This window comes from Notolepis coatsorum (assembly GCF_963971535.1).
Source record: "Notolepis coatsorum genome assembly, chromosome: 2".
Taxonomy (NCBI): domain Eukaryota; kingdom Metazoa; phylum Chordata; class Actinopteri; order Aulopiformes; family Paralepididae; genus Notolepis; species Notolepis coatsorum.
The window spans coordinates 184,701,556-184,725,121 of NC_140166.1; the positions used below are offsets into that span (position 1 = coordinate 184,701,556).

The 23,566-nt window shown below is 44.8% G+C and overlaps 1 protein-coding gene across 1 annotated transcript; it reads right to left on the reverse strand.

The window, feature by feature from the left end:
• Window positions 1–903: 903 nt before the first annotated feature.
• On the reverse strand, window positions 904–22,419 carry fam20b (FAM20B glycosaminoglycan xylosylkinase). The gene is made up of 9 exons (XM_084309102.1): window positions 22,255–22,419; window positions 19,780–20,112; window positions 19,320–19,567; window positions 17,833–17,919; window positions 17,606–17,715; window positions 11,126–11,297; window positions 3,579–3,770; window positions 1,373–1,432; window positions 904–1,169 (listed from the first exon to the last, which is right to left on the reverse strand). The coding sequence occupies exons 2-9, from the start codon at window positions 19,906–19,908 to the stop codon at window positions 938–940; spliced, it is 1,230 nt and encodes a 409-aa protein (XP_084165228.1). The 5' UTR covers window positions 19,909–20,112; window positions 22,255–22,419; the 3' UTR covers window positions 904–937.
• Between the last annotated feature and the right edge of the window lie 1,147 nt (window positions 22,420–23,566).

The window sequence follows — 23,566 nt, forward strand, 5'->3', positions numbered from 1 at the left end:
GTGTGCGTGTGCTGATCAGGTAATGAGAGAATAGATTTTTCAGCTCGCTTCTATAGCGTGCATACGTACACATATACTATCGATAATCTAGCCTTTATTTGAAAACGATTCATAAATAGGCCGAAAAATGACAGTTTTTTGTGTATTCCAGAATATTCCAGTAAAGGGCGATTATCACAGAATCTTTATATTTTCCTGAAACTTAAAGAAAAATTGCGTTTTTCAAAATGGTATAAAACGGAAATGAACCGATTAAAAAAACAATCCGTTTCGACAATGTTGACTGCAAACAAGTCATTGATAAGCGACGGCCAGATTAGACACATAGCCATAATTTAAGACATAGTTTATGCGTTTGCAAATATGAGAGCTCTATCATTGAAGTGGGTGGTGGCATTCAAGGGGGGTAAGGCGCACCGCATGGCTGGCAATGAAAGTGTTAAGGAAACATCTTGAGAGTGAGGGAGGTTTTGGCACGAGGAGTGTGTTGTGCGTGTTGTCACTACACATCCAGTAGGAGGAGGAGGGGAGGGGGGGTTCTCACGTATACAGCAGATACCTTCCTCGTGCACAGAGTCCTGAGGGAAGGGTTATATATTGTAGGGATCCACAGAGGAGCTCAAATGCTTCTAAACCAGTAGTTTCGACAGGAGAGCGCTTCTGTCCAGCTCTCCTCCAATCCTCTCGCAGTAGTGTCCGTCATGTGACAAACCAGGAAAGAACAGGGGAGGAAGTCCTCATGTCCACCCTGTCAATCCTTTCACCCCCCCCCCCCCCCCCATCTCATTCTTGAAGAATAGGGAAGCGATGCTCCCGTCTCTGCCAACGCTCCTCCAATTTCTCCAAGCTCCTTTCTTGAGGCACGAGAAGTACAGTCCTGTCCCTTCTCATCCATTCCCCCCCCCCCCCCCCTCTCTCTTCCTTCCTCATCTTTAATCTAGGGATGGGGTAGGTTCATTCGATCCTCTATAAGGGTGTTGTCGGGGCCCTGTGCCTCCATGCACTGTTTCACAGTTGCTGTGATGCCAGACAGACGCCTGTCCAGGGCTGCCATGTGTGGCTCTGCCAGGATAGGGTTAATGGGGTCAAAGGCCAACGCCTGACGCATGGCTGCACTGAGAGCACCACCTGTCAGTAGGTTTAACCTATTCCACGTAGACACACGCACCCTGGGGGAAGGGGAGGGAAAAGGAGGGGGAGAGAGAGAGAGAGAGAGAGAGAGAGAGAGAGAGAGAGAGAGGGAGATGAGAGGCATAATGAAAGATACAGAAATAGAATGTGAGAAGGAGAAGATTCCATTTCAAAATCATAACAAAAGCTTCGAGTCAAAGTCACCATGCATTCATCTGTCATTTTGTGTCAGAATACTCACATGCAACACTGATAGAGTGGCGCAAGGATACTTCTCTCATCGAGGGCCGCGTTCCCAAAGCTGCAGTACATAAGAGAAAAACTATTTAAGCGAGACAAGTGCACCACACAATTTACGGTAGCTATCCCACCATATTAGTCACACTCCACTGGTATGATACATGGCACTATGGAGTAGAGTGAATATGGTCCAGGACACTCGACTCAGCAGAATGTTTAGAGTGCCCATTCGTCCACTATATTCAAGAAATAAAAAAAATGTTAAACTTAGCTGGATCCTCATCACTGGATCTTGTAAACAAGTCACAAGAGGAAAATAACGTTGTGCTTTTCCAATGTTTTAGCTACTCTAACTCTGCACAGAAATGAACCATTTTCTTTTTGAAAGTAGTTACCACCAGTGGTTATTTTTTAATTAGAACCTTACGTCAACTCTGTCTGTCCAACAGATGGATACTCGACATACTCATAATTGAAAATTAATTAAGAAACAGACGCAGACAGACGGACACAACAGAGCAATGTAGCTGCATAACGTTAGAGATCAATCATCAAGGTAATCACTCAACAGATATTGAGCGTCATTTTGTAAAATGTCCGGTGTCACCGGTAACACCGATGATGTCATGAGTTTAATAACCGGTGAATACTCCATAATACCTTAGGGGTCCCCGATACTGCTCCTTTTTCTATTAACCCTTACACTACCACACTACAGACGGTTAACATTCTGTAGTGTGGTAGTGAAAGGGTTAACCGTCTGTAGTGTGGTAGTGAAAGGGTCAACCGTCTGTAGTGCGGTAGTGAAAGGGTTAACCCTTTGTCGTGTGGCAGTGAAAGGGTTAACCTTCTGTGTTGTGGCAGTGCAAGGATTAACCATTTGGTAGTGTGGTAGTGAAAGGGTTAAAAGACATAACTGATTAGAAATACTGTGTTGGATTGAAGCAGGAGTCAAAGTCACCGGTTGATACTAGTGGAACAGGCAGCTGAGGATTTACGATTTGTGGAATAAATAAATAAACTCTAAAAGGCTAGTCAACACATAACATACACAGACTGGATTCTGCTGGGATCTGCGTGGCGGACTACAATGATGCAATAGCGGACCTCTGTATTGGTCTCTGCATAGGCTTGTCCGTGCGCCACTCAGATTCTTCTGGCCGCACGCAACGTTTGTGCACAATATTGGCTCTGCGTGCAGATCAAGAGACTGGTGGATCAAAGAGCTGGAAGGCCTGGACAATGAAAGTGCTGTGGAGACTTTCTGCACAATGTACCTCTGGACTACATCAGGGCCTTTAATAGTACACTGCCCACACGTCTGGACTACATCAGGGCCTTTAATAGTACACTGGCCACACGTCTGGACTACATCAGGGCCTTTAATAGTACACTGGCCACACGTCTGGACTACATCAGGGCCTTTAATAGTACACTGGCCACACGTCTGGACTACATCAGGGCCTTTAATAGTACACTGGCCACACGTCTGGACTACATCAGGGCCTTTAATAGTACACTGCCCACACGTCTGGACTACATCAGGGCCTTTAATAGTACACTGGCCACACGTCTGGACTACATCAGGGCCTTTAATAGTACACTGGCCAGTGGCCACACGTCTGGACTACATCAGGGCCTTTAATAGTACACTGCCCACACGTCTGGACTACATCAGGGCCTGGAATAGTACACTGCCCACACGTCCCTAAAGGCTCCCACATACTTCCTTCCGCAAGCCGCATCCGCGCATTGGTGCGCGTGACGTAATTTCTGTAATTCTCATCAGCACGCTCGTCCGCACGGACCTCGCATTGGGGCCATTACACAAATGACGTCACGTGCACCAATGCGCACTGGCGGATGCGGCTTGCTGAAGGAAGTATGTGGGAGCCTTACCCCTAACACCGCACACGTCTGCCAAGAATTAGCTGTTGTCTGTTGCCAGTGGCCGCCAGACGACGCAGCTCATTGGCCAATTCCCTCTCAGCATCTCTGTTCTGTTTGTCCTTCTGAGCCAAGCCTCCATTTAAAAATGTCTAATTCAATTAAAACAACGCCTTTGATCGCAGCAAACGATTATTGGGTTATTGGATTTTTATGAGCCATCCCTAGCCGGTAGTGAAACATGTTAAAGTCACAGAGCCTGATCAGGATGTCTAAACTCAAACCAATATGATGTAAATAATTGATGGTATATGCTTCACCTCTTGGCATTGTCTAGGAGGATGAGCATGCTGGCTCCCCCGTCATCCTGGAAACTCTCGTAGTGATGGCGATCAGCGTTACCGATGAGGTAATCAAATATGGCCGTGTCGATGACGTCCAGCAGCCTGGGACCTGCGTCATATGGAGGCATCTTCTTCACTGCCTCACAATAGCTCTCATCATACTCCCATCTACATGGAGACAACCAATACACAGAGAAGGAAGGTCAGTTTATACATAAAGGGGAGGAACACACAACTAAGTAAAGTACTGCTCCATAAGCAATATCTCTTATTCTTATGCCTAAGCTTTGAGGCTGTAGAGAAGGCTCTCGGACACAATGGGGCCAGGCAATGGGACTGGATTTCCTGTTGTGATATCACACAATCTAGAATCTGTTTAATCAACAAGACAAAGGAATCTGTATACGTGTGGACAGGGGCATTGGTCATGATGTTATCATTTTCCAAAAACTCTTGTTTTAGCTCCGTTTCACCCGTCCACACATACAGTATACAGGCAAAACAGAGTTTTTAACAATACAAAAGATCTGGCCAAAACACAGAGAAAGTACAACGTTTTCAAAAATGTCTGTATACGTATGGACACGGCCTCAGTGAATTGAGCTAGGCGGGTGCATTATTTTACTTAGTAAAAATAATCTCAAGATTGTATGCAAGTTATCAATATTTTTATTCCAAATGTTAAATTATTATCTGTCGTCCAAAGCTGGGAGGCACCTATAGTAAACAACTTCTATATCAGGGTTTCCTGTTGTGGATTTAAGATTTGTGAAATGAATAAATAAATAAACTCTGCCTCTATTTAAAGTCCTATACCTACATCTAAAGTCTAGTCCAGACATAACATACATGGACCGGATTCTGCTGGGGTATGCGCATGATGCAATAGCGGACCTCAGTATTCGTCTCTGCATAGGTTTGTCCGCCACTCAAATTCTTCAGTCTGCACGCACCTAGTGTTTACATGCATGCACGCTGATCAAAGGAGACTGGTGGATCAAAGAGCTGGAATGCCTGGACTATGAAAGGCAAAGGTCCACGTGTCCTGGAAGATTTCAATGTCCGGGACAAGAGAGAGATTCTGGTCAGTTAACTCCTCTTGGAGCTAAAACGTACCTCTTCACCATAGCCTTTTAATACACTCTGCTGCTTGTGATTGTTGTACTGTAGATAATAACCATTTAATTCCACTGCACTATTGCACCATTTTATTGTCTATTCTATTTAATTTTACTCTTTTAAAATTGCCATAGAACTGTCAGACACCATTGAGTTGATTGAATATATTTCCTGCCGTGTGAACTTTGAAACTCAAAGTATTAAGAGTGAAGTACTGCTCTGGGCTTTCTTATTATTTATTGTGCCTAAAACAAATAAAACGTACTTACAAGTAGACGTACTTATTGCTGTTTTTCTGTAAAGTAATTCGGAACTGTTCTGTAAATTAATTCAGAACTGTAATTGTAATATAATGTACCTTAGAACGGGGGAAAAGGCGGAGTATATGAGGAAGACCTATGGCTCTGACAGCACTAAACATCTAAAATAGTGCTGTGCTGAAGCACTTCATTTTTTTTGTGTATCTGCCAATTTCATGATTTTGTGCCTAATTAACACATTGGATGCCAGACCCGATGATAGTCGGGTTAACTCGCCATCACTTGAGCGCCAATCACGAGTATAGTCGGCTTTTAATCGTTATTTATTTTATTAGCGATATCCATTCATTTTCATTCATCCAGCCTGATGTTATCGTTGGGAATGGGTCTGAGCTCGCAAAAGGGCAAATACCGCCCCCTACGCCTTCCGGCTGGTATTGCACTCCACTGGGAATTGTATAGTTTTTTTCCTGGGACAATCCAAGCCACGCGGGCGTGGTTTAAATAATCAGGCGAGGTAACCTGATTTCAACGATAGATCTGCGATATACCCCCCCCCCCCCCCCTCATATGCAATGCTGTAGAACGTGACACTGACCTCCGCACCCAGTACTTCAAATGGCGATCAGATAATTGGATTATCTCTTTTGCATTACATCAGATACAAGGTAAGAACATCATATATAAATCGTTGATCTGATATGTATTTGTACCCGATCGACGCTGTATCTGTGTGTGTGTGGCTGTTTTCCGTTGGGTGGGAGGAGGGGGGGGGGGAGCGGCGCGCCGGTCTAAACAACATTGCATGCGTGCGCGAGGAAGGATAATAATTATGATCTAGCGTTGATTTCAGGAAGATTCGATAATCAGCCGAAAAATTCCGTGTTTTGTGTATTCCACTAAAGGGCTATTATCGCGTCTTTCTCTGGAATTACTAGAAATCACCAAAACTATACTCGTATTCAAAACGGTATTAAACGGAAATGTACCGATGAAAAAACAATCCGTTTTGTACATGTTGACTGCAAGCAACTCACTGATAATCGACAAGTGTATTAGACCCATAGCCATCATTTAAAGGGGACATGTACTGCTATTCCTAGCACTATTTGGGCAACTTTACACAATTCCTGTGAGTGTATTGAAGACATCTGTACGTTTTTTTGCATATTTCTAATCAAGTACTCAAAACCATCATTTTTCAGCTTCAAGATTTCAGGCTGTTATGGCCTGGCTCCGCCCATAAGCACTTTGAGTGACAGGCCGTTCTTTTTTTCTCTGCCTCTCGTGCTGCGCGGCAGCTTGTGGGGGGGGGGGGGGAAACGGCGAAACGGCGCTGATTCGTTTCACCCCCCGCTGAACGGGATCAGCTGGCAGAGGTGGTCTCGGATTCGGCCCCCGGGAGAACGGGGGGTGTGGCTTTGCGAGCTTGTACCTTTTCACGGGCGTGGCGCCTGGTGCTGACATAACGTCATAAATTTTGTTTGCCATTGCTATGTCTATACATTGTTCGAATGCATTTATTTCTATTAGACCAGTGGTGCCCAACCAGTCGGCCGTGGTCGACCAGTAGATCAATGACATGCAATATAATTGCCACAAGCGATGGGATAATGTTAGCTTCTGAACAGGCTAGCTAACTAGCGTTAGCCGTTAGCCATTGCTGTATACTATACTTTCTTGTTTGAATGCATTTATTTCTATTAGACCAGTGGTGCCCAACCAGTCGGCCGTGGTCGACCAGTAGATCGCTCAAAACGCTCAAAAGCGGACTCTACAACACCATCCATTCGTGATAAAATGGGGTGGGTTATATTGACAAGGCTTGACAACAGAGGTTCAAATATAACTTCATATTTATTGGCAATTTGTTCATTTTATATCAACATCCAGAGTCCGCAGTCGTGTTAAGACATTCCTGTTTACATTTTCGGTCGACCAGTAGATCAATGACATTCAATATAATCGATGCGAGCAATGTTACTAGTAAAAGGTTAAGCTAGGGGTGCTCCAGTAGCACACCATGTTACCGCGCTCGCGCGGGACTCCGTGCTGCGTCACGGATCTGGTTGACTCCGAGTTCGATTCCCGGACTCGCCGTCATTTGCCGAATGTCTCCCCCTGCTCTCTCTCCCGTTTCACCCTGCAACTGTCGGTCATGCTTGACCAGGAAAGCGATAAACGCTAAAAAATAAAGTTTAAAAAAAAAAAAGGTTAAGCTAACTAGCGGTAGCCGTTAGCTTAGCGTTATTGTTAACCCTGCAAAACGATCAAAAGCGGACTCTACAACAGAGTTCCATTCGTGAGAAAAGGGGGGTGGGTTATATTGACAAGGCTTGACAACAGAGGTTCAAATATAACTTCATATTTATTAGTTATTTGTTTCTTTATATCAACATCCATTCTCCAGTCTCCGTGTTAACACTTCCTGTGTTTACATTTCGAGCGTGACATCATCGACTACGGCAAGCTTACAAGCTCAAAACGCAAACCGTAAACAAAACCCAGAGCGCACCCAGACTGAAGTGTGTACACAAACTAGAGGGGGGAGAGGGGGGGGGGGGGGGAGTTCGCATCAGATCTCGGAACGGGCAGAACGGAACGAAATAGAAACGAATAGGGTGAGTGAGAAAGGGCCCTAAAGGGCCTCCTCAGGCGTCTAAAGGGCCTCCTCATACGTCTAAAGGGCCTCAGGCGTCTAAAGGGCCTCCTCAGGCGTCTAAAGGGCCTCATACGTCTAAAGGGCCTCCTCAGGCGTCTAAAGGGCCTCCTCATACGTCTAAAGGGCCTCCTCATATGTCTAAAGGGCCTCCTCAGGCGTCTAAAGGGCCTCCTCAGGCGTCTAAAGGGCCTCCTCATACGTCTAAAGGGCCTCCTCATGCGTCTAAAGGGCCTCAGGCGTCTAAAGGGCCTCATACGTCTAAAGGGCCTCAGGCGTCTAAAGGGCCTCAGGCGTCTAAAGGGCCTCAGGCGTCTAAAGGGCCTCAGGCGTCTAAAGGGCCTCCTCAGGCGTCTAAAGGGCCTCAGGCGTCTAAAGGGCCTCAGGCGTCTAAAGGGCCTCCTCATACGTCTAAAGGGCCTCAGGTGTCTAAAGGGCCTCATACGTCTAAAGGGCCTCATACGTCTAAAGGGCCTCCTCATACGTCTAAAGGGCCTCAGGTGTCTAAAGGGCCTCCTCAGGCGTCTAAAGGGCCTCAGGTGTCTAAAGGGCCTCCTCATACGTCTAAAGGGCCTCCTCAGGCGTCTAAAGGGCCTCCTCAGGCGTCTAAAGGGCCTCATACGTCTAAAGGGCCTCAGGTGTCTAAAGGGCCTCCTCAGGCGTCTAAAGGAGACCAGCAGGTGGCTAACTTCATTGGAGCTCATTTAAACACTCATGTAGTGACTTTTGGGGCTTCACCTGCTATGAGCTAAAATAAATCAATGCTCCAATGTCATCAATCAATGCAGTATCCATTCACGGTAAGTTCAATTTTTATTGTGCGTTTGGTGACCTCGGCACCCGTTGTGGTGATGTTCATACTGTGTTGATCGCTTGTGCATTTATCTGGTGCCGATTATGTAATATGTGAAGCTGGGCTTGATATTATTTGGCTGTAATGTGCACTTTGCGGGCTGGTCGTTGTACATCTCCCTGGTGTTTATGCTGACAATATTCACACTGGTTTGAATGAACACATTGATAGTTTTCCCACACTCATAGATCCTTACAGTCTCATGGAGTTTGGCAAGGGCATGTTCCTATTTGACTTGGTGGCGACGCCCTGTAATGTGACAATGTCTAGTTCTGTTTGCATTCACATGGCCAATAGGAATGCTGAAGTGATGCAAGCTGACCATGAGAAGGAGAATGGCTGGGTGTGTAGTGAGAAAGCTTGGTTGCTTTCCTGAGAACTCCGGTAAAATCTTGTAACTAAGAGATCCAATGGAAAAAGGAATAATTTTCGTGCATAGATCACACTATAATGATCAAGTTACAACTAAGCCTTTCCTGGTTGATAACAGGATAAGCTAAACTGGCCAATAGCGACCTTTAAACACTACAAATACGAGGCTGTTCTGACAGCACAATATTGATGTAATTAAGAGATTCGCTGGGAAAAATGCTACGGACTGTGTGCAGCTGAGCACAGCTGAGCACACTTAGGTCTGACACCATAAACTTGACGTCTGTACCAGTCACCGTACACTTGCGTCACTTATGGTTCCTCTGTGCTGGGAGACTGGCAGAGTCCCTGCCCTGAGACGGGAGCTAAAAGAGTCACTCATGGTTCCTCTGTGCTGGGAGAGTCCCCGTCCTGAGACGGGAGCTAAAAGAGTCCCTGTCCTGAGACGGGAGCTAAAAGAGTCCCCGTCCTGAGACGGGAGCTAAAAGAGTCCCCGTCCTGAGACGGGAGCTAAAAGAGTCCCCGTCCTGAGACGGGAGCTAAAAGAGTCCCCGTCCTGAGACGGGAGCTAAAAGAGTCCCTGTCCTGAGACGGGAGCTAAAAGAGTCTCTGTCCTGAGACGGGAGCTAAAAGAGTCCCTGTCCTGAGACGGGAGCTAAAAGAGCCCCTGTCCTGAGACGGGAGCTAAAAGAGTCCCTGTCCTGAGACGGGAGCTAAAAGAGCCCCTGTCCTGAGACGGGAGCTAAAAGAGCCCCTGTCCTGAGACGGGAGCTAAAAGAGTCCCTGTCCTGAGATGGGAGCTAAAAGAGCCCCTGTCCTGAGACGGGAGCTAAAAGAGCCCCTGTCCTGAGACGGGAGCTAAAAGAGTCCCTGTCCTGAGACGGGAGCTAAAAGAGTCCCTGTCCTGAGACGGGAGCTAAAAGAGTCCCTGTCCTGAGATGGGAGCTAAAAGAGTCCCTGTCCTGAGATGGGAGCTAAAAGAGCCCCTGTCCCGGCGGTCAGGTGGCGTAGCGGAGATTGCGCTCGTCACCAATGCAAGACACTGCGGTCTCGACTCCCGGAGTCAGCATTGCCTTGGCTTGGGCTGATCGCTATACTAACTCGTTTGGCTGGGTTAGGGGGAGGGAAGCCGTGGGTGGGAAACTGGCGTTGTGGACAGCGACGCCTACAGGTCAGGTCTGGGCGCTTGCTCAGCGGAGGCAGGACTTGAGGAAGGCAGCGTGACCTCCCACGCGTTACACTTCACCAATGAGAGCTCTCGCTGCCAGGTGAGAAGAGAAGAGAGCCACTGGCTGTCGCCGCACGTGTCGGAGGAAGCGTGCGGATACTTCAGGGTTCCCTTGTACCGACCAGTAGGAGAACATGCGCACAACAACCAGGTAGGGGAGGGGGGGAAATTGGCACAACGACTAAATTGGGATGGGGAGAAAACAGAGAAAAATCGGAAAAAGAGAGATACAATTTTTGTATTTTTTTGAGCCCCTTGTCCTGAGACAGGAGATAAGAGCCCCTGTCCTGAGACGGGAGCTAAAAGAGCCCCTTGTCCTGAGACAGGAGATAAGAGCCCCTGTCCTGAGACGGGAGCTAAAAGAGCCCCTTGTCCTGAGACAGGAGATAAGAGCCCCTGTCCTGAGACGGGAGCTAAAAGAGTCCCACAAGATGGGGTTCAGGAACTACGATCATCCTCACTTTCAGCAGCGCAAACACAACAAAAAGCCTGTTCTTCCAGCAACAGTTCCTGAACTATGAAAAAGTCCCTCTGGTCCAAAAATGCCTATTGGAGGGTTAAGGTGTCGAGATGCTGCTACGCCATATTCAGTAGTTTATTGAAATATATTTATACAAATTGGTATTCAATATAGAGCATCATTAAGGGTTTAAGATACGTCAGGAGGTTTCTAAGCTATCTGGCTGCACGTTAGCCTAGCTTAGCACAATGAGAAATTCGGGAGAGGTGTTAGTTGGACAATGCCTAGGCTAACCAGCCATGTCCGCTTCAATTCATTGTGCTAAGCTAGGCTAATGTGCAGCCAGATAGCCTTCTACTGAACGCACAGAGAGAAAACTGGTATCTATCTTCTTCCCCTATGTAAAGTGACCTTGGGTCGTCTGAAAGGCGCTATATAAAATGAAGTTATTATTATTATTGTCTCTCTCTGGAGAAGACAGTAAGCTATTTCGCAAAATGTTGGCGTGTTCTTTTAAGCAGAAGCTAGATGCTCACTCGACAAGCCAGACGCACACAGAAAGCAACACCCACCTGGCTAGCTTCCCCTCTCTGTATGTGCGTCCCCAGGGGTGTCTGTGTTTCTGCAGGGGCCAGACATCTGGCAGCCACAGGGTTAAAGATCCCTCCATCAGCTCCGACTCTGCACACGCTGGCTCGCTCTCTCTGCAGTAGTAGCACTTCCCATAGAAACATGTGTTATTACCTGGGGAGGGAGAGAGAGACGATATTAACAAACACACTGGTGTTATTACCTGGGGAGGGAGAGAGGCTATATTATTAACAAACACACTGGTGTTATTACCTGTGGAGAGAGAGAGACTATTAACAAACACACTGGTGTTATTACCTGGGGAGAGAGAGAGAGAGAGACTATATTATTAACAAACACACTGGTGTTATTACCTGGGGGGAGGGAGAGAGAGAGAGAGAGAGAGAGAGAGAGAGAGAGAGAGAGAGAGAGAGAGAGAGAGAGAGAGAGAGAGAGAGAGAGACTATATTATTAACAAACACACTGGTGTTATTACCTGGGGGGAGGGAGAGAGAGAGAGAGAGAGAGAGAGAGACTATATTATTAACAAACACACTGGTGTTATTACCTGGGAAGGGAGAGAGAGACTATATTAACAAACACACTGGTGTTATTACCTGGGGAGGGAGAGAGAGACTATATTAACAAACACACTGGTGTTATTACCTGGGGAGAGAGAGAGACTATATTAACAAACACACTGGTGTTATTACCTGGGGAGGGAGAGAGAGACTATATTAACAAACACACTGGTGTTATTACCTGGGGAGAGAGAGAGAGAGAGAGAGACTATATTAACAAACACACTGGTGTTATTACCTGGGGAGAGAGAGAGACTATATTAACAAACACACTGGTGTTATTACCTGGGGAGGGAGAGACTATATTAACAAACACACTGGTGTTATTACCTGGGGAGGGAGAGAGAGACTATATTAACAAACACACTGGTGTATTACCTGGGGAGGGAGAGACTATATTAACAAACACACTGGTGTTATTACCTGGGGAGGGAGAGACTATATTAACAAACACACTGGTGTTATTACCTGGGGAGGGAGAGACTATATTAACAAACACACTGGTGTTATTACCTGGGGAGAGAGAGAGACTATATTAACAAACACACTGGTGTTATTACCTGGGGAGGGAGAGACTATATTAACAAACACACTGGTGTTATTACCTGGGGAGGGAGAGAGAGACTATATTAACACTTTGGGTGCCGGGAAACGCTTAAACACGTCATTCCCGGCCATGCTCAAGTTGCCGAAGACGCTTTACAGCAATCAATATTTCAAAAATCTGGGATCGGATTCATATGTCCCCTCCGCTGGCCTGAGATCCACCAGGAGGACCCACTGAGCTCTCTGGCGGTTCAGGAGCGCCATCTGGTGGCCGATCGGCGCAATCGCTTAACAGGAAGTGCCGTAGAGGTTGTGCTGGACGGCCGTATTACTTCCGGGCACTCGGTACATGTCCCGGGACTCTGGCTCGTCACACTACATAGCGATCGATTGCCAATAACTCGATAAACAACATGATTTGGACGTATATACCATTATACAAGCTGGAGATGGACCGGGTAAATCTACATCCCATAATGATAACATTTCTACTCTACGATGATCGCCCAACGGCGCGCGGAGACTGGGGTGAGTTTTAGCGTGTAAAGTTACCGTCTTCGATACTAACTGCTATTATCAACATTTGACCCACATTAGATGATTGGTATAACGCTGCCCACGGAATTATAAACGCCCCCTAGCCCATCCGGTCAACATCAGATGACGTGTAGTAACTTCTAGAAGTACGTCTAGTTGGAATTTTTTATATCGCGCTGATTGCCATAAAACTGTATTGCATCATCAATATAATGTATTTGGGGCTATAGATCACGTTCTGGAGAAAGCTGCAGAAAGAGATGAAAACATACTTATACATTAGACCATACTTTACTATGAATATGTGAATGAAAAAGTTTAACGTTGCTACACAATGAACAATACATATAGGACTTTGAATGGGCCCTAATAATGGCAATGTAGCAATAGAATTTAAAAAGTTATAGCCCTGCAAAGAAGGGGACTTTCTCTATAGACAAATAGAGCCGGCAACCTACGGTTGATAATGAATTTAACCCATGGCAGCCAAAGTGTTAACAAACACACTGGTGTTATTACCTGGGGAGGGAGAGAGACTATATTAACAAACACACTGGTGTTATTACCTGGGGAGGGAGAGACTATATTAACAAACACACTGGTGTTATTACCTGGGGAGGGAGAGAGACTATATTAACAAACACACTGGTGTTATTACCTGTGGAGAGAGAGAGACTATATTAACAAACACACTGGTGTTATTACCTGGGGAGGGAGAGACTATATTAACAAACACACTGGTGTTATTACCTGGGGAGGGAGAGAGAGACTATATTAACAAACACACTGGTGTTATTACCTGGGGAGGGAGAGAGAGACTATATTAACAAACACACTGGTACTTCACTAGAACAAGCCATGGGACGAGAGGTTCACAGATATCTCAAACCATGCACTCTTCTCGGGATACTCCAATCACAACTGTTGCTTCCCCCTGACAAATGTTTGGAGGAACAAGGAAAGGCCCGGGGCGGGGTTTGAGATCAATACCAGGCTGGTATTCTCTAGAAGAAGTCTTTATGACAAATAAAGATGTCTTCTTCTTCTCTAGTAATAATATCAAAGCAATAATTGGATCTAGCAATACCAGACAATAAAATGGGATCTTGGCATTTGATTAGATGAAAACTGTAAAAAGGAAGGTTGTCTGAAGGATGTTTGAAGACCCTGTGGCTGTGGTTCACCGCCGCTTTCCGCCTTCAACGCCGCAGAGTTACCATACGCTATACTATGCAATGTACTAATATACAATACGGCTCACTTTTCCCACTTCAATGACAGAGACGCTGTTTAATAATATTGTCGCGGCGGAGCTCCGTCGCGGCAGCATTATGTAGCAGTAATCCCCCATTTTTTACCATCAACAACTAGCTCAATTGGTAACGCTGCTTGGCTGTGGATCCTATGGTCCGTTTGTGACAAGTTCGATTCCCTTAATTTTTTTTAACGTGCATTGCACTATAGCGTATTGTATATTGTATTGCGCGAGCGCAGGATTATTTCAGTGTGTATCATGCAATCATTTATCATTTAACATTTGAAAGGCATACATTGTTGTATGAAATAAAATAGTATAGAGACATATGTACAGCGTTCGATGCAGAATAGAAGTAACTGAGTTACCATACAATATACAATACGCTATAGTGCAAAGCAGAAATGGGATGAGGTACAATTTACAGTAAGGTGTATGCGTTGCAGTGCAAATGCTGGCGCGCTCCAGAGACCGTTACTGTACCATACAATATACAATGCAATGTACCAATATACAATACGCTATAGTGCAAAGCAGAAATGGGGTGAGGTACATTTTACAGTAAGGTGTATGCGTTGCAGTGCAAATGCTTCTTAATGTTGCGCTCCAGAGACCGTTACTGTACCATACAATATACAATACGCTATAGTGCAATGCACGTTAATTTTTTATTTATTTTTTTTAATTAAGGGAATCGAACTTGTCACAAACGGACCATAGGATCCACAGCCAAGCAGCGTTACCAATTGAGCTAGTTGTTGATGGTAAAAAAAGGGGGGGATTACTGCTACATAATGCTGCCGCGACGGAGCTCCGCCGCGACAATATTATTAAACAGCGGCTCTGTCATTGAAGTGGGAAAAGTGAGCTGTATTGTATATTAGTACATTGCATAGTATATTGTATAGCGTATGGTAACTCTGCGGCGTTGAAGGCGGAAAGCGGCGGTGAACCACAGCAGCCTCGTTGCCGCGTCCTGGGGCTGCCGCGTGGCCGCGGCGGGTCACGTGCCTGTCGGGGCCAATCAGGCCTACCCCGGAAATAGGAACGGTTGCGGAACTGATACAGGCGGACAGGACTGTTTACTTTAGTCTGTACTTATATGTACCATGCCTTGGTGGTGGGTGGGATGAAATGGCTGCATTTATATATAGGGATGAAGGGGTCAACACAATGTCATGATTGTTTGTTACCGTCATGTTATATTTGGAAAATCGATAGTCAAAAAAAGAAAAACAACCATCTTCTCATGCTGTCAACCCATGATACTAGCATTCTAAATCTTCAGTCATATACAGACTTGTGAACTAGCAGTCTCATATTTTATTTACAACACATTACATGTGTCAAGGTTCCCACAGACATTGCAAATGAAATTCAAGGACTTTTAAGTACTTTTCCAAGCACTATTTTTTCATTTTCAAGGATGTTACTCGAAGGATACAATTAGCTTTTAAATGCCGTTTTTTTTAAGCATCTTCTTGGCCTGCTTGCCAGCTAGAGCATCACATGCGAAGAGATGAGGAAAAGCAGTTGGAGCGCACGAGACAGCGACTCGTCAGATTTTATTAATTAATAAAATAATTTATAATAATTAATTTTATTTAAAAACAATTTCTTGATTCTGACCAATTTGATCATGGATGAACAAAACATTCAATGCGAATGGTTGATTTGAATTTCAAGGACTTTTAAAGCACCTTGTTAAAAAATGGGCTGTTTAAGGAATTCCAGGCCTTGACTTTTTTTTTTAAGTACTTAAGCACTTCAATGACCTTGCGCGAACCCCGGATGTGTAGACAATTTGTAGGTTATATTAGCTTTTCAATTCAGCCCACTGAGAGTTACAGTACCACACCTCTAATCCAAAAAGCGTTACGTCTACCACAGCTGGTTCATGGGCAGACGAGCAGCTCAAAATTACCGGGCTATGGGTGGGAGAAACAAGATGGCTGCATCGGAGGAAGAAAGCCTTTTCTTTCTTCGACACACTATACTACACGGCTGATGAATACCAAACAACAGCCATGTGAAAAGAGGTTGGTTCTCATGGTGTCCATTATTTCACAAGCTCTTTTAAAAACAGAACCCCCTTGAGATTAAATTGTCTGTCCCCACAATCTTTGTCTTATCAGCGATGTTGGACGGATCCGGCACGCCCACGGCAAACAGGACTCAGCTATGCGTGTGTATGCGTGTGTGTGTGCGTGTGTGTGTGTGTGAGAGTGTATAGGTGTGTCACAGACAGTGATGCCACAGGTAATCTGATTACTGATTACTCCTTTAAAAAGTAATCTAAGTTACTTTACTGATTACTTGATTATCAGAGTAACTTAGTTACTTTGAAAGTAACTAGGTTACGAAGTCGTCGTCGTTCCCCCAACAGTTTTTTTTAAACGCTTTATTGAAAGTGCATAAATTGTTTTTAACTTGTTTCTCTGCACATAACGTAAATTGTTAAACTAGTGCTTCAGCTTCTGTACCATCAAGTATGGTAAAGCAACAGTCTATGATGCTCACAGCATTAGAGCAGCCAGCCAGTGGTTTTACAAAACCAGTGTATCACATCTAACAAATGCAGGCTGAACTATTCAATTATATCAACTGTAACTATTAAATTGTTTTTATAAATGTCTCTCTATAAACATACAATCAGTCTCTCTTTAACATGTAAATTAACTGTAAATCTAGCAAATAAGAGCTTTTGCTCTGCCACCATCAAATATACATTAATCAAAAGGGAAAGAAACAATCTCTCTCTTTTGCTGTTTGGCTGGTGGACCTCCGAGTCCTCCTGTACCTAGTCGAAGCGTCGGCTAGTGTTGTGATTCCAGATGCTTTCAATGCAATTGGATGTGCTGTTTTTAGCGGTAGACAGTATTTTGTTTCCTCCGCATATGAATGTTTTTTTCACCCGGCTTAGCTGACACAAACGTGAAGGAGTGACTGAGGCTACGTTTAGACGAGCGTTTTGGGATGGAAGTCTGAACAGAAACCGCAAAAGTCGTCTTGCGGTTCCACTTTTAATTTTGCGTTTAGACAAGCGTTTTGGGGTGGAATTCTCCGTGCAGACGAGGCTGTAACGACGGAGCCCTGCTGTCACACGATTGGCGCATATGTCACATGACGTGCTGTGAAGACCCGCCCTACTCTGCCTGATTCGCAGACTGTGGATGGGGAATGTGATTGGACCAAAGCAGAGTCACTCACAGACAGAGGGTCCAGTCACGCCGCGGGACACATTCTTGTGTATTTAACCCTTTCACTGCCACACGACGTCACTCCCAAATAAGAAAAACAGCTCAAAATGTATTTTTGACTGTCGAAAACGAAATAAAATACTGCATTCCGCCTGCATTATGAATTTATGATGAGATAGTAACGAAATAGTAACGCACAGCCACTTGGACAAGTAACTGCAATCAGATTACTGGCTTTTAAAGATTAACGCGTTAGATTACTATTTTCGGGGAAAAGTAATCAGATTACAATAACGCGTTACTTAGTAACGCGTTACTGGCATCACTGGTCACAGACTTTCAACACATGATGGTGATACAAACCCTGCATGAGAAAGGTGCTCAGAAGCTGATCGGTGGCCACAGGTTTGATCTCGGTGCGCAGGTTAACAAACCTCCCCACAACTAGAGGGGCTCTCCTGAACCCCAGGATCCTGGCAGCCAGGTGGGGGAACAAAACACAGAGGCATGAATGTCTTACGGTCACTTAAATAAAGACTGTTTTAATTCACTGTCATATCAGAGATAGGGAATTATACAGGCTGTCGTACCTATCCAGGTGAAAGGCAGCCACCTCAGCGTTGTGTCTGTCGTAGCCTGCATATGGCTCCCCTTCAACCACATAATCTCTGCTGTACCTGGGGCACAAAAAAAGGAACAACTGGAATCTGCGTACAGAGTAAGGTGCGAGTGCGTGTTTGTATTAGGGTTGCCGCTGTGATGTGAAATTTCCCATGGATAATAAACACATGACGACACCGGTATTACAAAAGATTTACAAAATGATGCTCAATATCTGTGGAGCGCTTACTTTGATCTTTAACGTTATGTGGCTACATTGATCCACTGTGTCCGTTTTTTATACATTTTCAATGAGTATCCATTTTTTTGACAGAGAGTTGACGTTAGAATCTAATTTAGAAATAAATAGGATTAGTGGCTTTTTTTTCCTTTTTTTTTTTTACAGATATCCGATATACCGATATTGTCCAATTCTTAATTTTCTATACCAATATCAACAGATACCAATATATGCAGGGTTTCCCCACCCCAATTTTTTTTTAAATAATTTCAGTTAACTAACATTGCATATCTCTTGTTGAATTCATGAAATTAACACAACATTATGCATACTTTTGAAAATAAAAGTATGCATTGATGGGTCAATTACTTAATTTCACTGGATGCATTCAACAAGACATTCTAAATGTAAACATTATCTGTGCATCTCCCCTTTTCTTCTCTCCCACTGGTTCTCACTCTCCCTCTCCTTCTCTCTCCCTTATTTATTGTAATTTTCCTAGTATACTATTGCTACTGTAATTTTGCATTTTATTTACTTGTATGCAAGTACATAACCTTGTTTTTGTTGCAGCCTCCCCCCTTCCCTCAAAAGGATTTAGCTTTTTGGTCAGGCTGCTTTTGTATATAATAATTTGTTCTTACTTGCTTGCCTGGGTATATAAAAGGTAAAAAAAAACATTTTCCGATATTACATTTTAATGCCAATATCGGCCGATAATATCGGACATCTCTAGAAATAAACTAACCTTCCGTTCATCTTCTATCAGTTGATTGTCGGATTAAAGTAGCTGTTATTTAGCGCACCGCACAAACATACCTGTCTGGACTGGTCCTATGAGCTCCTCTCCAGTTGAGCTGCTGCAGGGTTTAAATCCAAAATATTGCCAAATCCTCCGCCATCTTTGAGTAACCGGTCATGTTGTCTCGTCTCTAGAACCTTTTTCTCTGCTTCACATTAAATGTACTCTAGAAGTGAAAAACTCTGCACCTCTGCTGCACAGACCTGGAAACCAGCTCTGCTCTCTGCGTGGTAACACACTTAGTATTTTTTTTTTTACATAAGTGGCCACTGATGTGCAAAAATTAACTAAATGGGGTTTATTTCTATTAGAAAAAAGTATACACCGGTGGGCAAGTAATGTACTGAACACAGAGTTAACACAGAGTAACCCCGGTATCACAGACTACCACGGCAAGCCTAGTGTGTGTGTTTTTGCATAGACCCATATCTGACCTCTTGGGTTTGAAGACCACTTTCTGTCCCCCATCCAGCACTAGCAGAGCTTTGAGCTGGGTGCCCTTGTAGCCCACGTCCGCTCGCTCTATCCTGGCACTGCTGAGAGAGGTCAACACGGCAGCCAGCTCAGGAGTCTCCTCGGGGTACACCTCTCTGGGGCCCACCCACTGGCTCGCAATCTCCCATGGGGACTGAAGGGTGTGGGTGAGACGAGCTCCACGAGACAGGGAAAGGCCAGCTTCCATCTGGTATAAAACCACACACAGGCAGGCATGTATATACTGCAGATTCTGTGTGTAAAATGTGGAAACTGTTGTGTTCATGACCTTCCTGAATCTACATGAGAATGTTTTAGTTGTTTTTAACTGTAGAATAATACTGCAGAGAAAACACATGCGTATGTGCATTACTATACACCTATTCACATATGGACAAACGTACACAAGTAAGTACTGACCTTGCGGAAGGCGCGGAGATCTCGTCGACTGGCTGCCGAACCCTCCCCGCCGTCCAGCAGGAAGATCTTGGCCAGGCCCAGCAGGAGCAGCACGGCACATAGCACCACCACGCGCTGTTTCAGCTTCATGGCCTCAGAAACCTGCTCCGACCTCTCACCCCTGCCCTCTGTCCGTCCGCCGCAGCGAACCCTCCTCACCCCTGACGCATGGCCTCCCTGACTGCCCCCTGTCTGCCCGCCACCAGGCACACGCTTATGAAGGACAGGAGTCCTGCCTCTCACTGGAGCAATCCTCCGGCGGGAGGGAGTGAGAGATGGAGATCGAGAGAAGGTCTGGGGGGAAAAGGGAGGTCAGGAGGAGGGAAGTTGAGAACGGGGAGAGAGGAAAGAGGGTTGGAGATGAAAGACCTACCTTTAATAACATGCAGGGAACATATTGATTGATTTTCTGCCCCTATTGCTCGTTTCCCCTCAGGGCAGACGATGACCCAGCACCGCAATTCAGCGGAAGCCTCCCAAGCATACGTAACTAAATCAGGGGTACATCATGGTCTAGTGGTCTGTGTGTCTTGTACTTTTTGAATCTACAGTCAGAGATACCCAGTTACCCTGTACAGATATGTTGGGAGATTGATATTAATTTCTATTATTGTTGTTGGTGGTAGTGTGACTACGGTTTGTGTATGTACCCAGGACACAATTTATAATTCAGCACTACAGCGTTATTGAACAACCGAGTCAAGCATGTTCTGTCCCAAATATCTATTTAAATTATTCACAACACTGTTTGTAGTCAATTTACTGTATGTACAATTGCTAAATAGGTAAGACTATATGAAAGCAGTCTGGCACCCAGGCCACCATCACCAGCATTCAAACTCTCTTGTTTCAGGTAAGAAAGTAAAGAAACCCCTGCCCACTTTGACAACCTAGGATGGCTTAGAGTAGACGACAGAGTACAGCAACTTGTAATGGGCCTGGTCTACAAGATACACTACACCACTAAGGTACCCATGTACATGTCAAAATACTTCCCAAAGGTCAGTGAATACCACGACACCAGAGGGAGCTCCACAAATCATGTTAAACCCAGATTCGGCTCAAACAAGGGACTAAACACATTGCGCAATTATGCAACAACAATGTGGAACGCCCTACCCACAGCTGTAAAGGAATGTGAATCATTCACTACCCACCTTCAAAACCTCTCTAAAGGAGCAACTACGGGAGACTGCAATTCAAAACTGGCCACTGTAAATGTCCAAACCCCACCACCTCCAATGTACAGTTTCCCCCCAACCCCACCTACCCAACCTCCTCCAATGTACAGTTTCTTCCCCCTCAAATGTATATACTCTTTTTTTGTATCACAAAGAGTACTGTATATTTGTAGATCTGGTATATGTCATAAATGTCTAGATGTAACAGTACTGTGTATCTGCCATGATGAATTGAAAATGGGGGACCCTGATCATGTAAACAAGACTAAAGTCTTTCTCTGGTCTGCATCCCCTTAATACTTGTGTGTATTGAGCTGTACTGTATTGTACCCATTCTGCAATCTGTTAATACAATTTTCAATCAATCAATCAAGAATCTCTCTCTTTCTCCGACACTGGGATTGGGAGTCTGTCTACATAGACTCTGCCCATTACCAGGGAAGCAGAACAAGCTCTAGTCCTGCTGCTCTGCAGAGGGGTTCATTCATATGGGTGGTGGAGCAGTTTCGAACGTTAGCAAGACTCTCGAGTCATGGGCACTGGCAGCGGGTACTTAGAAAAGATAGTTGCAACGGTTTGAAATGTGCCACAAATGTGTTATTATCAATAAGATTCAGACTGACAACTGCCACAATGTGACTCAAAATAAATTGAGAGTATGTAACCCTTTCGGATGAATGTTTTCCCCCCCTCAATGTTTTCTCAGAAATCACCATCATTAGAATGTTCAGTTCTTGATTGATTGATTCTCATTTCTAATCACACGTTTTACACCTGAAAAGGTTGAGATACAGTAGCTAGCTATGAGCTATGTTAGGTGGCTACTGTTGGCTAGTTAGAGCTGCCAGTTTACACTTTACACCCCAGACCGAGCAGCAGACATGGGGGCTGATGGCCACGCAGGCAGCAGCCTCTTCGCGGCTCTCGGTCTTTCGTGACGAGCTTCACAGCACAACACGTCCAGCACCTAGTTACTGGAGGTGGCCGACAACACGGACCGTTTCTAATAACGTTGCCCCGAAAGCCCAGCCTCATGATGACGTGTTCTAACGCTGGCTGCTTTCTGCATCGACACTTTCATAATAATTTATTTGGTAATGAAACAAGCTGCTGCATTGACCTGAGCTAGCTAGCTCGGCTAACCTGTGCACACCTTGCCTCTCCTGTAACTACATGACGTTAGCGAGCTGGGTTAGCAAGCGTTAGCTAGTGGCACGTCGCTTAATGTCGTGTTGGCTGGCTCGGAGCTCCTTACCTTACTTGCAGTTTGCCATGGCAGGAGAAAACGTCACAGTTGTCAGCAATATTCGTGTGCAATTAAATGTATCATTTTAATTTGGTTCACCGTTTGCAGAACGGTTCGTCATCTCTCTCTCCATCCCCTTTCTAGCTCCCTTTCCTTCGATCCCTTCCTCGGCCTGGCGTGTCCACTTCCGAACCTCTTCCTAGACAGTGACATTGTCATGTCTTAACTGAGCCACTAGGTGGCGCTCCTGCATTATGAGGATCATTAAAACAATTGTGTAGGGAAGGAACCTGATACAGAATGATTAAGTGAATGTCATTGTCAAATATCAAGCCTCACGTAGCAGCCTCTGGGCTTATATATAGTTCAGTGGCAAGACTATTTTGTCCTCGAACTACTGAGAGGGAGTGAGGCAGACTGAAAATCCATTTGACTATTCCAGCAAGACTTGTTGACTAACAGTCATATTAGTTACTACATACACCTACTGTGACAAGGCAGTGTTTTTTTTTTTTTTAATAAATAAATATAATGGCGTTTTTACTTACTTATAATTTATCTATCTATCTATCTATATCATATGAAACATTAAAACACATCGACTTTGATGTGCAAACACACCCATATATTTGAGTCAGTCACTAGCACACAGCCAGCTACTCACACATGTCGTCTTAGGTCCTTAAAACCAAACCACATACAAAACTCAAAATGTATCAAAAACACAAACATGAGAAGGAAGTGGATGGTTGGAGTAAAAAAGGGCAGAGTGTTTATTGGTTCTCAGTCTTGAGGCCTGGGAGCACATCACTCAGGTTAGAGGTCATAATGCTAGCTCCAGTCATGTCATGTGACATGGGTGAATAGGGATGGACGGACACATACACAGGTAGAGTGAGGTACAGGGTGGGAGCCAGAGGGACAGCACATCTCCACTTAATCTGACAGGAACAAACATTGTGTGACATTTGCAACAAATCATAAACATACCCATCCAAAACTAGCAGGGGTGGCGCAAAGGAGATGCAGATTCACACAGGTTTCATTTCCCCAACCACCCCTGAACACAAAACATTGCATAACGAGGAAATAATCCCCTCTGGTAGACCCAGCACGTTCATTTAGTCAAAGTTGTTCACAAAAAAAAATAATAAAAAAAATTAATTCAAGAAGCAACTTCACTCGAGACAATACACAAGAGCTAGTTGTACATTTGTACAGGAAATGGTCAGAATACATGGAACATCAATTGGTTCTGGTGGTTCCATATGGTTTAGGGTGCAGGTGCATAGATTCAATACATGTCAATTCAATCCAGCCA

What these genes read in the sequence shown, in the direction of transcription:
- fam20b (XM_084309102.1), bottom strand. Translation starts at nt 19,908, where the DNA reads ATGAAGCTGAAACAGCGCGTGGTGGTGCTATGTGCCGTGCTGCTCCTG. An exon ending in ATCTCCGCGCCTTCCGCAAG is followed by an intron (nt 19,568 to 19,779) that starts GTCAGTACTTAC and finishes GTTTTATACCAG; the next exon opens with ATGGAAGCTGGCCTTTCCCT. An exon ending in GAGCACCTTTCTCATGCAGG is followed by an intron (nt 11,298 to 17,605) that starts GTTTGTATCACC and finishes CTCCCTCCCCAG; the next exon opens with GTAATAACACATGTTTCTAT.